At 42.9% G+C, this 15,765-nt stretch overlaps 1 protein-coding gene across 7 annotated transcripts in view; it reads left to right on the forward strand.

The window, feature by feature from the left end:
- Nucleotides 1-15,765, forward strand: part of KIF16B (kinesin family member 16B) — a 321,838-nt gene that overhangs the window by 150,863 nt on the left and 155,210 nt on the right. For all 7 annotated transcript variants that reach the window (XM_063098597.1, XM_063098552.1, XM_063098569.1 and 4 more), the window contains 2 exons: nucleotides 7,637-7,719; nucleotides 9,168-9,256. In XM_063098597.1, the coding sequence (XP_062954667.1) occupies nucleotides 7,637-7,719; nucleotides 9,168-9,256 (172 nt within the window). The remainder of the gene's footprint in view (nucleotides 1-7,636; nucleotides 7,720-9,167; nucleotides 9,257-15,765) is intronic.

Here is a 15,765-nt window from a genome sequence, read left to right on the forward strand (position 1 = left end):
TCCATTTCTGAGGAAAATGTCATTGGAATTTTGATGGGGATTGCATTGAATTTGTATGTCACTTTGGGTAGTATGGACATTTTCACTATATTGATTCTTCCAATCCAAGAACATGGGATATCTTTCCATCTTCTTGTATCTTCTCTAATTTCTCTGAGCAGTGGTTTCTAGTTCTCATTATAGAGATTTTTCACATCCTTGGTTAACTCAATTCCTAAGTATTTTTTTTTTTGGTGGCCATTGTAAATAGGCAGGCTTTCTTGATTTCTCTTTCTGCATGTTCACTATTGGAGAAAAGAAATGCTACTGATTTTTGTGTGTTGATTTTGTATTCTGCTACTGTGCTGAAATCATTTATAAACACCAAGAGTTTTTTTGTAGAGGCTTTAGGCTGTTCGATATATAGGATCATGTCATCTGCAAACAGGGACAGTTTGACTTCGTCTTTTCCAATCTGGATGCCCTTTATTTCCTTCTCTTCTCTGATTGCTCTGGCTAGTACTTCCAACACTATGTTGAATAGGAGTGGTGAGAGTGGGCATCCTTGTCTAGTTCCTGTTCTTAAAGGAAAAGCTTTCAGCTTTTTCCCATTCAGGATGATATTGGCAGTGGGTTTGTCATATATGGCTTTAATTATGTTGAGAGACTTTCCCTATATACCTAACTTATAGAGGGTCTTTGTCATGAATGAGTGTTGAATTTTATCAAATGCTTTTTTAGCATCTATAGAGATGATCATATGGTCCTTGTGTTTGAGTTTATTAATATGGTGTATCACATTTATTGATTTGCGTATGTTGAACCAACCTTGCATCCCTGGGATGAATCCCACTTGATCATGATGAATAATTTTTCGTATGTGTTGCTGTATTCTGTTTGCTAGTAATTTAGTGAGGATTTTTGCATCTATATTCATCAGGGATATTGGCCTGTAGTTTTCTTTTTTGGTTATATCTTTACCTGGTTTTGGTATCAGGATGATGTTTGCTTCATAGAATGAGTTTGGGAGATTTGCGTCCGTTTCAATCGTTTGGAATAGTTTGTAAAGAATCGGTGTCAATTCCTGTTTGAATGTTTGGTAAAATTCTGCTGTGAATCCATCTGGTCCTGGGCTTTTCTTTGTTGGGAGCCTTCTGATAACAGCTTCAATCTCCTTTATTGTTATTGGTCTGTTCAAATTTTCTACGTCTTCACGGTTCAGTTTTGGGAGCTTGTGTGTGTCCAGAAATTTATCCATTTCCTCCAGATTTTCAAATTTGTTGGCGTATAGTTGTTTATAGTAGTCTCGAATGATTCCTTGTATTTCAGATGAATCAGTTGTAATATCGCCTTTTTCATTTCTAATTTTTGTTATTTGAGTCTTCTCTCTTCTTTTTTTTGTTAGCCATGCTAATGGTTTGTCAATTTTATTTATCTTTTCAAAAAACCAACTTTTTGATTCATTGATCTTTTGTATTGTTTTTTGAGTTTCAATTTCATTAAGTTCTGCTCTGATCTTAATGATTTCTTTCCGTCTGCTAAGTTTAGGTTTGGATTGTTCTTGTTTTTCTAGTTCTTTAAGGTGAAGTGTTAGGTTGTTAACTTGCCATCTTTCCATTCTTCTGAGGTGAGCATTTAATGCAATAAATTTCCCCCTTCATACTGCTTTTGCAGTATCCCACAGGTTTTGGTATGATGTATCATTGTTTTCATTAGTTTCAATAAATTTTTTGATTTCCTGCTTGATTTCTTCTTGGACCCATATGTCATTAAGTAGAATGCTGTTTAATTTCCATGTGTTTGTATAGTTTCCAGAATTTCGTTTGTTATTGATTTCTAGTTTTAATCCATTGTGGTTGTAGATAGCCTTTTTGTTTGTTTGTTTTCTCTTCATGAATGCCATTTTTATAATACTAGTGGGTTTTGATTTTTCTTGGGTTTTTATGGCAGTGGTAGTTATTTTTCAGGAACCAAACCCAGTACTTCCTTGAGAATTTCTTGTAAGGGTGGTCATGTGGTGGTGAACTCCCGCAGTTTTTGTTTGTTTGAAAAATATACTATTTGCCCTTCATTTCGGAAGGATAGCCTTGCAGGGTAGAGTATTCTTGGCTGGCAATCTCTGTCTTTTAGTATTTTGAATATATCATCCCATTCCTTTCTGGCTTTTAGGGTTTCTGATGAAAAGTCTGATGTTAGCCTGATTGGGGCTCCCGTATAGGTGATTTGACACTTCTCTCTTGCAACTTTTAAGATTCTCTCTTTGTCTTTGAGTTTTGCCAATTCGACTATAACATGTCTTGGAGAAGACCTTTTTGGGTTGAATACATTTGGAGATCGTTGAGCTTCCTGGATCTGAAGATCTGTGATTTTTCCTATACCTGGGAAGTTTTCTGCCACTATTTTGTTGAATATGTTTTCAATGCAATCTCCTTTTTCCTCCCCTTCTGGAATACCCATGACTCGGATATTTGAACGCTTAAGGTTGTCTGATATGTCTCTCAGATTTTCTTCAATGCCTTTTATTCTTTTTTCTTTTCTTTTTGTCTGCTTGTGTTATTTCACACAGCCCATCTTCAAGTTCAGAGGTTCTCTCTTCAACTTCGACAAGCCTGCTGGTTTAACTCTCTGTTGTGTTTTTTATTTCGCTGAATAACTTCTTCAGTTCAGCAAGTTCTGCTACATTTTTTTTCAGGACATTGATTTCCTTGTACATTTCCTCTTTCAGGTCCTGTATACTTTTCCTCATTTCATCTTGATGTGTAGCTGAGTTTTCTTGTATCTCCTTCAGTTTCCTTAGAATTATCACTCGAAATTCCTTGTCAGTCATTTCATGGGCTCCTTGTTCTATAGGATCTAGAGCTTGAGATTTATTATCTTTTGGTCGTGTACTTTCTTGATTTTTCGTATTTCTGGTATATTTTTTGATGTTTATTCATTGTGGCAGGGGGTTTCACAGTCCACAGGTTTGACACTATTGACTGACTAAGATGTTGCTGTCGTTGCCAATTTGGTATTGCTACCTCAGTGACTGCTCAGTTGGCCACTCGTGCCTTGTGTGTATGGTTGCCTTGGGTTATGGGCCTCTCCAGGGAGCCACCTCTCTGGTCAGCTTGGACTCTGCCGGGCTGCTGGATCACGGGGCGCTACCGCAGGGTGTGTGGTCTCTACCGAGCTTCCACCTCCCGTGCTGGACTTCTCCCTGTTCCATGCGCTCTGGCCCGGGCTACTGGGATGCACCGAGGCCCCGCAGAATGTGTGGTCTCTGCAGAGCTTCCCCTTGCCCTATGGGATGTCTCCCTGCTCTGTGCGTGCCATGCCAGGCTTGGGATGGAGCCAGGTGGCGACAGTGAAGCCTACCTGCTGCTGGAGCACGTGGCGGCAGCCCCCCCACAGGGTGTGTGGACTCTACAGAGCTTCTCTCTCCATTGCTGGACATCTCTGTGCTCTGTACGCATTGGGCCGGGATGCTGGATGGCGCGGCAGCACTGTGGTCCCCGTGGAGTTCCTGCCTCCCCTGACGGACGTCTCCCTTCTCTGAGCGCACTAGGCCGGGCTGGGAATGGAGCCGGGTACCTGCGGTGAAGCCTACCTGCTGGATCACGCAGGGGCGACCCCACAGGGTGTGTGGTTTCTGCCGAGCCTCTGCCTCCCTTGCTGGACGTCTCCCCACTCCGTGTGCACTGGGCTGGGCTGGGAATGGAGCCGGGTGGCGGCAGTGAAGCCTACCTGCTGGATCACGCCGTGGCGGTCCCACAGGGTGTGTGGTTTCTGCTGAGCCTCCACCTCCCTTGCCGGACATCTCTCCACTCTTTGCACACTAGGCCGGGCTGGGAATGGAGCCGGGTACCTGCGGTGTAGCCTACCTGCTGGATCACGCAGTGGCGGTCCCACAGGGTGTGTGGTTTCTGCCGAGCCTCTGCCTCCCTTGCCAGACGTCTCCCCACTCTGTGCGCACTGGGCTGGGCTGCTGGATCACACAGTGGCAGCCCCACAGGGTGTGTGGTTTCTGCTGAGCCTCCACCTCCCTTGCCAGACGTCTCCCCACTCTGTGCACACTGGGCTGGGCTGGGAATGGAGCCAGGTGGTGGAGGTGAAGCCTATCTACCGGATTGTGTGACGGTGGCCCCACAGGGCATGTGGTCTCTGCGGAGCTTCTGCCTCCCCCGCTGAACGTCTCCCTGTTCCATATGCACTTGATGTTATGTTTTTATAGTTTAAATCAGTTGATTTGTGGGAGAGAGTGACGCTAGGGACCATCTATTCCACCATTTTGACCGGAAGTTCCTTGCCCCCAAATTTTCAGACTCATATTTTCATTTGTTAAAGACATTTTAAATTTATTGTGTCTAAAACCAAACTCATGATTTCTCCCCAACCCAGTCTTAGTCTTTTTCCAGTGTTCTCAATCTGTGAATGGCTCTCCATCCAACTAGTTATGCAGTCCCAAACCCAGGAGCCATCTTCCTCACATCTCTTCTCCTCCCTATATCTGGCCCATCATTGAATCTTATTTTGATCTTCAGAATGTCTTCCAGATTTCTTTATTTCCCTCCTTCACTACCCATCCCCCCCAATCCTGAGTCACCATCATCTTTGACCTGGACCACTGCTATAGCCTCCTAGCTTGTCTCTCCACATCTACCCTCCCACCCTTTGGTTCATTCTTCAATCAGTCACAAGAATGGTCTGCCTGAAACTTAAATCTAATCATGTGCTGCTGTACAAAGCTCCGCAGTGTCTTCCTATTGCAACTGGAGAGAGCACTAGATGCTTTGCTATATCCTGAAAGACTGGAGGTGCCCCACTCCCTCCCTTTCTCTCAAGCCTGTCTTGTGTAGTAATCTACCTTATCCCCTCTGCCACAGCCATATGGGTGTCTTCCAGCCACTCACCATCATCGTCATCATTGCATTTTCCTGCCACAGGACCTTTACACATGCCACCTCCCTCAACTCATTCTCAGAAGTTGTCTTAAGCACCACCTCCCTCAGGGAATCCTTCCCTAACTTCTCCTACAGTAAATCACCTTTTGCTCTTCAAGCCATGGGCACAGTTTCTCTCCTTCAGTTGCAACTTGGCATTTATTTGTGGGATTATTTGATTATTTACCCCTCTCCTACTTTTTTAAAGCTCCATAAGGGCAAAGCATATGTCTGACTTGTTTAACTCTGTATCACCAAATGTTTATAACAGTGACTAGTATAAAGTGTTCATTAAATATTTTTTGAATGAACGAATAAATACCAGCATCATGTAAGAATGAAACACATTTTTTAATTCAGTAGGATTGTTGAATAAAGTTGCACAGGAGAGGAAAGGGAAGGAAATCAGCCTTAAAGGAGCTCCTTTTACATGCCTGGCAGTTAACATACATTATTTAGATGGAACAGTGAATTGTCATGGACAGTTTGTTTTCTTTTATAACTCCTTAAAGGGCCTTTTATGTGTATTTCATGCAAATAACCTGGGTGGCAAGATTATTTTCAATGATTTAATACGATTTGAAATATGTCTCTGAAATATCATTCTGTTTTTTTCATTAACATATTTTAGCAATTTTCTACTTGCAAGGCTAGGCCTTTGATTAACGGGGGAAAAAAGGACTGGATTAGATGTAATTAACACCTGGAATGCTATTACCTTATTAATCTCTAATGTAACTAAGAGCATTAAATATACGTACATCTTAGACATGGCTGCTTAACTTCTGACTTTCTGTGTGGCACACAGTTCTGAGTCCTAGGCTAAAAGGCAAAGGAAACACCTTTCTTAGTAACGGTAATGGTGCTTTTCCATAATTGGGAAAAATACAAATGCAGTTTTTAAAGTGAGAGGGATAAGCAGATTGTAGAGTGGACAATATTCACTGTTGCCTTTCTAGGTCTCATAAAACTATCTTCTCCTCCTCTTCATATTGACTCCATTTCTGCTAAATAATGATAAACACTTAAAGCAAACCCTTCAATTGCTCCCTGTGGTTATGATCTAAACCAGTTAGGTTTTAACCATATTGAATTTGAGCAAAGAGCCATGAAAATCGATTACATTGTATAATGATAAATAAAAATAAATTAAAAAAAAAAATTTGAAACTCCTTTCAGGCATCCAAGATAGTACTTCAAATAGGCAGGTGGACATACAGGCCTGAAGCTCCAGAATAGATATCTGGGGTTGTGATCTTACCCCCAGGGTCCAGGTGCAGATGTTACCTAAGTGAGAGGTTGATGACTGTGGTCAGCCAGAGGTCACCTGTGCCTTGTCCAAAGGAGGCAGGCAGCATCAGCAGCCCAGGGACTTTTGCCAAGTGGCAAGAAAGATCTACTGATACCCTATCTTACAATTTTTGAAGGGGTATGAGAAAGAAACCCTGACTTTTATGTGAAATCCTTAGGTTTTTAACTCTTGGCAACTAGAAATTTTGTTTTCTAAACATTGCACGGGACACAAAAAACAGATCCACAGGCTGAATTTTTTTCCTTGGCCTTCAGTTGCAACCTCTGGTCCACACTCTTTATCCCGGCTTTCCAGGCTGTCTTCATAGTCTGTTTCTACTTTGTTTCTCCAGTATCGATTCTTGCTGCTGTTTCACACGTCTGTTTTTTGGGTGGACTTGACTCTCTCCTCTCTCCCAAACATAGCAGCCCACTCTCCCTGGGTTATCCAGTGAGACCCTGCTTAGGTCCTCGGTGCAGAAATCTGTCCTCAGCTACTCCAGCCTGCACCACTCGCTTAGATGCTAGGCTCTTAATCACACACATTGTCCTTTATGGTTGACTTCCAGTGTGTGTGTCTTTTCTTCACAAATAAGTCTGTGTCTGGGCAAGGACTGAATGTGGGGATCAGCCCTAAGACATTGTAGACTCTCAGGTGTGGATGGGACCATATAGGGTAGTGAACCTCTTCTGCCGCATCGCTTGTCTTCAACACGTACAGTGACAAGGAGCACTGGAAAGCTCTGACCTAAGAAAGGGTTTGCTTGCTTGCTTGCTTAATCAAGCTGAAATTTGCCCTCCCCACAGCTTTGTTATCTGTGGGCATTTACCTTGGATTCTTTGTCGTGTGTGTGTGTGTGTGTGTGTGTGTGTGTGTGTGTGTGTGTGTGTGTGTGTGTGTGTGTGCGTGCGCGCGCGTGCGCTTAAATAAGGACTCTAGTTAATCAAAAGGAGCCTTTCTTGTGTATCTAATGTAGCCATCTAAATTTCAACAGGGTTTTGACAAAAGCAGGGTTTTATTTGGAAACAGATCATACTTTTCTTTGAGATCTCAACTTTTATCAGCATTAATAAACATTTCTTAAGTTTGTGACCATATGCTTTTCATGATATCACATCTCTTTGGGTAACTGACTGTTTTCTTCCAAACAGTAATAAGTATAATGATCTGTACATTAAGTTTTAAATCTCATAGTATGTTGTAATGCTTAGATTCATCACTTCTGCCTAGGATATTGTGAGTATTGTGACACTCAGCTGTGAAAATAAAAGTATTTGTAGATTTAAAATTGGCTTATGTAAGCAGACTTTTGAAAGTAAAGCTTTCCCTTATTACTTTATAATACACTGGAAATTACATTTCATCTGTAGAGTTCCATGTTATGATGTTGCCAACTGACCAAAGTTCTTACTGTAAATTTATTACCGTTTCTGTGTGTTCTCAGGTGCTGTGATACTTTTGGGAAGGACCAATATGTTTCGCTTTAACCACCCCAAGGAAGCCGCCAAGCTCAGGGAGAAGAGGAAGGTAAGTGGCAGGACCTGTCCAGGAGGGAGCCTCTGCTCTGGGGTGGAGGTAGGGGAGGGGTGGTGGCATCCACTCTGGTTCCAGTGGTTTGACTTGCTGGAGTATAGAACCACTTGAAAAGAAGTTCTGAAACCTGGATTAATTCTTGGGAGTTTGTGTCCCAGCATGTGATTGGCTAATGAAGTAGGAGGAGCACACAAGTGAGGTCAGGGCAGGCAAGGAGAAATTGTGCCTTCTAGGCCCTTCTCTTCAACCTCTACTCTTCCCCCGAAGGAATTGGGCATCATTTTGCATTAAATCAAGAGTGACTTCCACTTACCAGCATCTATTTTAGGAGTTAACCCAGTATTGGAATCACATTCTTCCAAAATCAGCCACAGTCAATTGGATTTTTCACTGGGGTTTGAAGCAGAGCAGGGATGAGTTTAAGACAGTTGGACAAGACTTTGGCTTGGTGGCGGGGGACATCTAGAGAGCACTTTAAGTGCAGAATGATGGATGTAGGCTGAGAACCAGGGAAAGAAGGGAAGAAATGAGAGGGAAAGAAATTGTCTGGGGACATCCTGGCTGTTCCTTAGACTGATGAAGACAATAAAGACTGCAGCTATCATTCCTGTGAGCCAGGAACTGTGCTAAGCTTCTACATATGTTCTACCACTTTATGTGCACAGCAGCTGTTACGACCAAGAGAGACTCTCCCTAACTTGTTCTGTGGCTGGCAAGCAGAGAGCCCCAGCCGCAGCCCTGACCTACACAGCCGGGAGCCCTTGCCCTTAACCACTGCGTGACTCAGCCTCTCATCTAAGCCCGCTTTGTAAAGGGCTGCCGAGGTTGCCAGTGCCTAGATGGGAAACAGCAAGAAAGCAGCAAACCCTGGCCTTCGCCAGGGCTGCTCGCTGCAGCCAGTGAAGCCTCTTATCTGTTCCTGCCCAGGGTCTCCCAAGAGGGTCCTTTTTCATACAAGCTTTAGAGGAACAGAGGGGAGAAACAGATTTGTCAGTAGCTTTCCATGGAAGCAAAATAGGTCGAACCTTCCTGTTTTGGTCCCTTCCCTCCTCCCTCCTTCATCTTTATCACTCAGTAAGTGCACGTGAGTGCAGCTGATGGCAGGAGACCGCTGCCTTCCAGGGAATGGAGGATGACAAAGGTCACCACCCCTCCCCTCGACTTTAACTCAGCCTGGCCAGGGAGACCAACTGGGTTGTGGGAATCCTGGCTGCAGTCCTAGAACACCAGGCCCTGCTATGCTTAGGATGGGGGTTGGGTCTGAGATGTAGCAGGTTCTGACTACCCCAATCCGCATCCCTCAGGTAGACCAGTTGTGTGTGTGTTGGTTAGGAGTGTGTGTGCCTCGCTGCCTCTCAGAAGCCGAGAGCTGTGAGTCCAGAGCATGGGCTTTTTCTTACCTGCTGAGGTAACCAACTGCTCTGCCCTGTGTCTGCTCTTAGAGTGGCCTTCTGTCCTCCTTCAGCTTGTCCATGAGCGACCTCTCGAAGTCCTGTGAGAACCTGTCTGCAGTCATGTTGTATAATCCTGGGTGAGTCGACAGCAGCATCTCCTTCCCTGTGATTGTCACTGTTGTGTTTACTGTGCCAACTCCATTGTAGTCATTAGATAAAAATAAACTCCTGCAACCATATCTCCTTCTCAGATCAGCCACAGTCAAGTTTCCAAGTTCTTCCCAGCCCTTGCTATATGTACATAATTTTACTTAGCTATAATCACAACATAAATGGGATTGTGTTTTCTGATTTTTTGCTTAACAGCATAATAAGCATCTGTAGGGCTTGTTGTAAGCTTCATTATCATTTTCATAACTGTCTAATATTTTAGAGTCAGCACTTTGGTTACTCAGTGCACAATCCCTTTGGCTTATGCACTTTTATATTGTTTTATAAATTATTTGTAATGACAGAGGTGGCCTTGATTCTTAGGTCATCCTAATAGCCCAACAAATTATCTTCCAAACACTAGGGGACCAGTGAGGACACAAACAAAGAGTGTTGTAAGTGGATTTAGTAGTGAGGTGACCTTGGTTGTTCAAGTCTTTAGTGGCCTCATTGGTAAAATGATGGTGATAATGAAAATGCCTGAAAACAGGGAAATGGATGAAAGGACTTTTGGGGTCCTTTCCAGTTTTGTGGGGTTCCATGATTTTATCTCTCCTGCCAGGAGAATTCATATCTTATATGAATAAAATAATAGGAGTAAATAGGTAAATAAGTGAAATAAAATTGACAAGAGTGACATCTCCTAGGACTGTCATTTATTAGTAGTTACAGTGTGCCAGGCACTGTGTTAAGCACCTTGTGCCTGTTATCTTTCAGTTCTGACAAAAACCGTATTCCCGTTTTACACATGGGGAAATTTATATACGTCTGCTAGCCCACTGTTTCATAGTTAGAGCAGTGGTATGCCACCAGGTCTGTCTGATTCCAAAGCCCCGCTTTGAGTATGTGACTCCCTGCCTTACTCCAGGTGGGGGCCGGTTCTGTCACCCGTGGGCCCTGACTCAGCGCTTCTCATGAACACTGAGCATGTGCTCAAAGGCATTCACTCCTTCAGCTCAAGTCAGTGCTGTGGTACGTGGAAAGCAGATACCTACAAGGAATTTCTTCATTGTCACAGGACGGACATTTGATCACATTTCTGGATTCCTCATTTTATAGGTCAGCAAGCTGAAGCCCGGATCCAAGCCCTTGCTTGAGCTTAAAAACAAACAAAAACAGAAGCCAGTTAGTGCAGTGCAACAGTGTGGCTGAGGGCTTCTGGGCCCTCCTCTCCTTCCAGGACTTCTGGAAACAAAAGCAGTCTACTCCCTTGTGTCAGTCTTTGTGTTTACCATTTAGCCTTTCCATCTTGTTACATGGTTATTGAGGAAAGATGTGCTCATTAAATAATTCTGTCTCAAAATAAGCCACGTGAATAAGACCCCTCTAGTGTGAGAACACTGTTGGAGCAACTGCATGGTCAGTACTTCGGAGGACTCGTTTAGTTGCAGGTCTTTACTTCCTTACAGTAGTCCTAGCAACTAACTGCCTTTCAGTGACAAATTGAATCTTTCCTATATTTACTTTATGTTTAATATAATATGCAGGTCTTTAGGATTACAGTTTAAATAGTCCAATCTCATCTGTTAAATATTGTTTCTCTAGTTAAATTGTCCTGTGATATGAAGAGTGCTTGCTTGGATTTGTGCCCTGGCTCAGGATCCAATTTCAGTCCTTGAATCCAGGTACCACCTTCATTATCCATGGTGGTGGGTACCTTTTAACTGGAAACCATTTGGAAATGTAATGTGTCTGATCAATACCTGTAAACCAAAAAGTGATCTACATGCACCTTTCCTCTAAGACACAGGGCACTAACCGTGGGCCCCTTTCCTCTTGTGTTTTTCCATGGGATTGAAGTCCTTTTTTCTCCCCAAACACAAGAGACTATGTATTCTCTTAAAAGTGATGCCATTTATTGTTGTTTGTTTTTAAGTTCAAATAGTTTTTCTCCTTAAAAATTCTCAATGACTTTCCATGGTCTAAAAAATAAAATTCTACCCCTGTCATGTCACTTGGGCTCTCCATGTGTTTGCATTCCAGGTACAGCCATTTCAGGTATTGTTTTTATTGCTCAGACACACTTGGACTAGTTCATGACTTTGGAGATTTCCCTTTGCTAGTTCCAGAGCCTGGGATGCGTTTCTGTGTTGCTGCCTATTCATCCTCCGAGGCATAGTACAATCTCTCTTCTGGAAACTGTTCCCAACTTTCCTTCCCATAATAATAATAATAATAATAAAAAGATGTCCCTTCATCACCAATCCATTTCTGTCATCCTTATTTTGTTCTTTGTAGTGTTTGTTCACTTATCTGCAAATCCTTTTGAGTACCTTCTGTGAATCAGGCATGATTCTAGGACAGGGACTCAGTCACCAATAACACTGACAAGGTCAATTTACCTGCTAGATGGAGGAGAGAAGCAGTCAACAGACAGCTTACCCAGAAAGTGGAATAAAATGAAATAGAATGTCTTAGGGCAGCACTTGATGGAGTGGTCAGGGAACGCTTTCAGAGGAGAGGACATTTGGGTCTGAGACTTCAGTGGAAAGGCAGAGGAAGAATGGAGAGTGTTCCAGGCACAGGGAAAGCAAGTGCAGTGGCTTCAGAACGAGAAGTGGAACGGGCAGAGCAGCGGGAATTCAGTAAACAAGAAGAGTGCTGCAGCATGATGGTGGGGGACGGTCAAGCCAGCTGATGTAGGATAGGGCCTGTAGGCCCGTGGAGGGAGTTGACTGCTTTCTAAGAGCACTGGCAAACCACTAGAGGTTTTAAGCAGGCGGGTAACTTGAAGGTGTACTTACTGCAAATATTAGAACATATGTTGTTTGGAGAGCATGGCATAGAAGCAGGAGACCATTTAGAAAGCTATTTCCTTAGTCCAAATGAACGATAACAGTGGCTTGGATCTGGGTTTTAGCCTCTTCGTAGAGATGGAGCAAGGTGAAATCAAGGAATCTAGTTGATCTTCAGGTTTCAGGTTTAAACAACTGGAGCAGATAACCCTTTCCTGAGAGGGGGGGAGACAGGGAGGACCTGCTTGGGCCGGCAGTTGGATAAGAATTCTGCTTGTGTGCATATCTTTCCTATTAGATTGGTAGCTTTTTGAGGTCAGGGGCCTTGTCTTATTCATTTCTATATTTTAAAATGTCACTCTCATAACAAAAATTTAGGAAACATATTAAGAATGAAATTTTAGTAAGACATATGGGTCTTTTGGGAAAAGTTTTTTCATTAATTTCTCTGGGCAAGGATGTTCCAAATATTGGAACAAGCCATGTTATGCACAGGAACGCATTTTTGTGCTATAGGTCAAGTCCAAGATGACACTGCGGTTATTTGCATAATCTCAAGGCCATATTCAGGATCCTCAAGCAAAAGGTGGGAAGACGGCCTCATGATGAAATGGAGAATTAGGCCAAGGCCATCAGAGAATTCAAGTGACATATAGTCTGTGTAAGACTGAGTTAGGGCTGATCGAGATGGTTCTGGGTGCATGTGTTATTACCGTTATGCAGCCTGTTCACCTGGCTTCAGTTAACAGACACATTTGTCTCTGCTACCCCTGCAATACTTGTTGATACAAATTCAAATACAAATTATTTAATACTTCATTGTACCTTCCTTCTCCATGGCTTCCAGCCCCCCTCAACCAGCCACCTGCTGTAGAGCATGATTACCCAGGAATTAAAACATAATTGGAGAAAAACTGCCTACTCTGATTTATGGGAAGCAGACACCTTGTTGTGAAGTTGTCTGCGCCAGCAGAATTAAAGCTATAGTCCTGCTGTTTATACCTTTTTTTTTTTCTTTTTGATGTTACAGGTATAAATTCCTTCAGCCTAAAATAAGCACCATGTGATAAACAGGAAGAACAATGAAGAAATATGTTTAATACTTAGGCCCTATCTAAGCAGTGGTTTAAATGTAGATAATAAGCCGCTTGGAGACAAGAGCATGCTAGTTTCTCAAGATGAAAACATAGGACTGAGGTTCTTCAATAGATCAATGTGTATTTATTGAGGGTCTGCTGTGTGCGGACAGTGCGCATGTGTCAGACGCAATGCTTTCTGTGTCTGGGAACACGGACATGTGCAGGTGAGCACATTTTAGAAGGAAGACAGCTCAGTGTGCTGTTCAGGGCAGGGAGTGGTGGTTAGAAAGCCTGTTCTCTGGGAGGTCACGTGGGAAGGGAATTGAGGTGCCTAGGAAGAGATTCTCTTCCTGGTGCCATGACCCTTTGTGTAGGCATACAGTAATGTACTGGGTGACTTAGAAAACTAGAGGCTGTTTGGCTTTTGGTAGGAATCTTCATTGACATTGAGAACACCTCCAGCCAGTATCATGGAATCTGTGTGGTAAGCCTAATTCACAAGAACGCTCTTGTTCTTAAAGTTTATGGAGGCCAGGTACTTTTTCCTGTCGTAACATCTTCCCCACTTTCTATCCAGTTTAGCTCACTCTCAATACCATAGCAGCACACAGCCTGTCATAAATAGCTACAGCCCATGCATGGCAAGAGGAATGTGGTGGGCACAGTGGTGGTTGCAAAGATCCTTAAATATAAGACACTCCGAAGCCTGTGCTTTGGTGCATTCTCCTTCATGGCTGAGGCACAAAGACGTTACAAGTCTTTAATGATGCCCTGCTTGGAGAACAAAGCGGGAGAACGATAACTGAAGATTTGGCCCTGGACACCCACCTTTCAGGGAATTATACTCGCTGCCCTCAGTTCTTTGCAAATGAACTGGGTTCTGTGCTGGACCCTGAGGTGTTTGCAAGTAGGAGAGGCAGACTGAAGAGAAGATATTCTGGGAGGGGAAGATGCCTGGGCAGACCAGATACACGTGGGAAAGAGAGTCATGCTGAGGGTTCGGATGAGAGCAGAGGAACCCACAGGGCGAGGCCTGGCTGGGGCCAGTTTGGGACACCAGGCACCGGGATTCTCAGGCTGCTTTGGTAAATACACAGAGCTGTTCTTTGGGGAGGTGGGCTCTTGTGTTTGGGGAGCATGGACTAGAAGTACATAATACTGTGTATGTGTAACATTTATGTAAGTTCTTATTAGCTTGTTTTTAAAGCATGTTTAGAATTTATGATTATGGTTGAAATGCATGGCCTAAAACACCACAGAGAATTATTTTCTGTATACTCATAAATTTGGTAACTGATTTCTTTACACTTTTTTTTTTAGTTCTGGTAAAATACACTTAATATGAAATTTATCATGTTAACCCTTTTTAAGTGTACAGTTCAGTAGTGTTAAGTGCATTGGTGTTATTGTGCAACCAGTCTCCAGAATGCTTTTCTTCTTGCAAAACTGAAACTCTGTACCCATTAAATAATAACTTCCCATTTCCTCCTTCTCATGGCTCCTGCCAACCACCACTGTACCTTTTGTCTCCATGAATTTGACTACTTTAGGTACCTCACAGAGGTGGAGTCATACAGTATTTGTCCTTTGGTGAATGGCTTATTTCACTTAACATAAAGTCTTCAAGACTTATGCACATTTTAGCATGTGTCAGAATTTCCTTCCTATTTATGGCCAAATAATATTCCATTGTATGTATATACCACATTTTGTTTTTCCATTTATCTGTTGATGGACACTTGGATTGTTTCCACCTTTTGGCTGTTGTGAATAATGATGCTGTGAACATCGATGTACAAATATCTGTCTGAATCCCTGCTTTCAGTTTTTTTGAGTATATACCCAGAAGTGGGATTGCTAGATCATATGGTAGTTCTATTTTTAATTTTTCAAGGAACTGCCGTACTGTTTTCCATACTGTCTGCACCATTTTACATTCCCACCCACAATGTGCAAGGTTCTGATTTCTCCACATGCTTGCCAACACTTGTGATTTTCTGTTTCTTGATAGTAGCCATTCTCTAATGGGTTTGGTTGTGGTTTTTCTTCACTTTTTTTTTTTCCTTCTATTTTCTCAAGAATGTCCAAGTTTGGAAATAATGTTTGGAAATACAGAAAGAAAGAGTGTCTCCAAATTCAATTCCTCCAATAAGTAAATAAACAATGAATCTAAATCTAACATGAATAGATTTCCTGATGACTACATGACCTCTCTCAAGTTCAGCAAACTCATTTGCATGTTTCTCAAAACCCAATCAGTGGTAGATGTCTACGATTTGTTTATAGCCAAGGATAAGCATGATCATCTTTGCATTGAGAGGGTGGCTCTGATGAGAGCACTGGAGAAGCTGCTGCAAGGATGCTGGAGGCGAGGCGTGAACTGAGCAGTGGTGGAAGGAACCTAGAATAAGGGTGAGGTGTAGCGAAAGGGCAGGAAGTCGTCGGTCCTGGATGATTAATTGCATGTGGGATGTAGAGAAGGAAGAGATGTTCACTTCTAGTTTCTGACTTAAATGATTGGTGAGGTGGTACCTGCCACCCAGCTGAAATTCAAATATGGGAGGAAGAGGAGCAGCTTGTCAAGAGGCAGGGAGGGTAATGAGTGCAACTTTGAGAAACTAG

The sequence above is a fragment of the Cynocephalus volans genome, chromosome 1, assembly GCF_027409185.1.
Source record: "Cynocephalus volans isolate mCynVol1 chromosome 1, mCynVol1.pri, whole genome shotgun sequence".
NCBI lineage: Eukaryota > Metazoa > Chordata > Mammalia > Dermoptera > Cynocephalidae > Cynocephalus > Cynocephalus volans.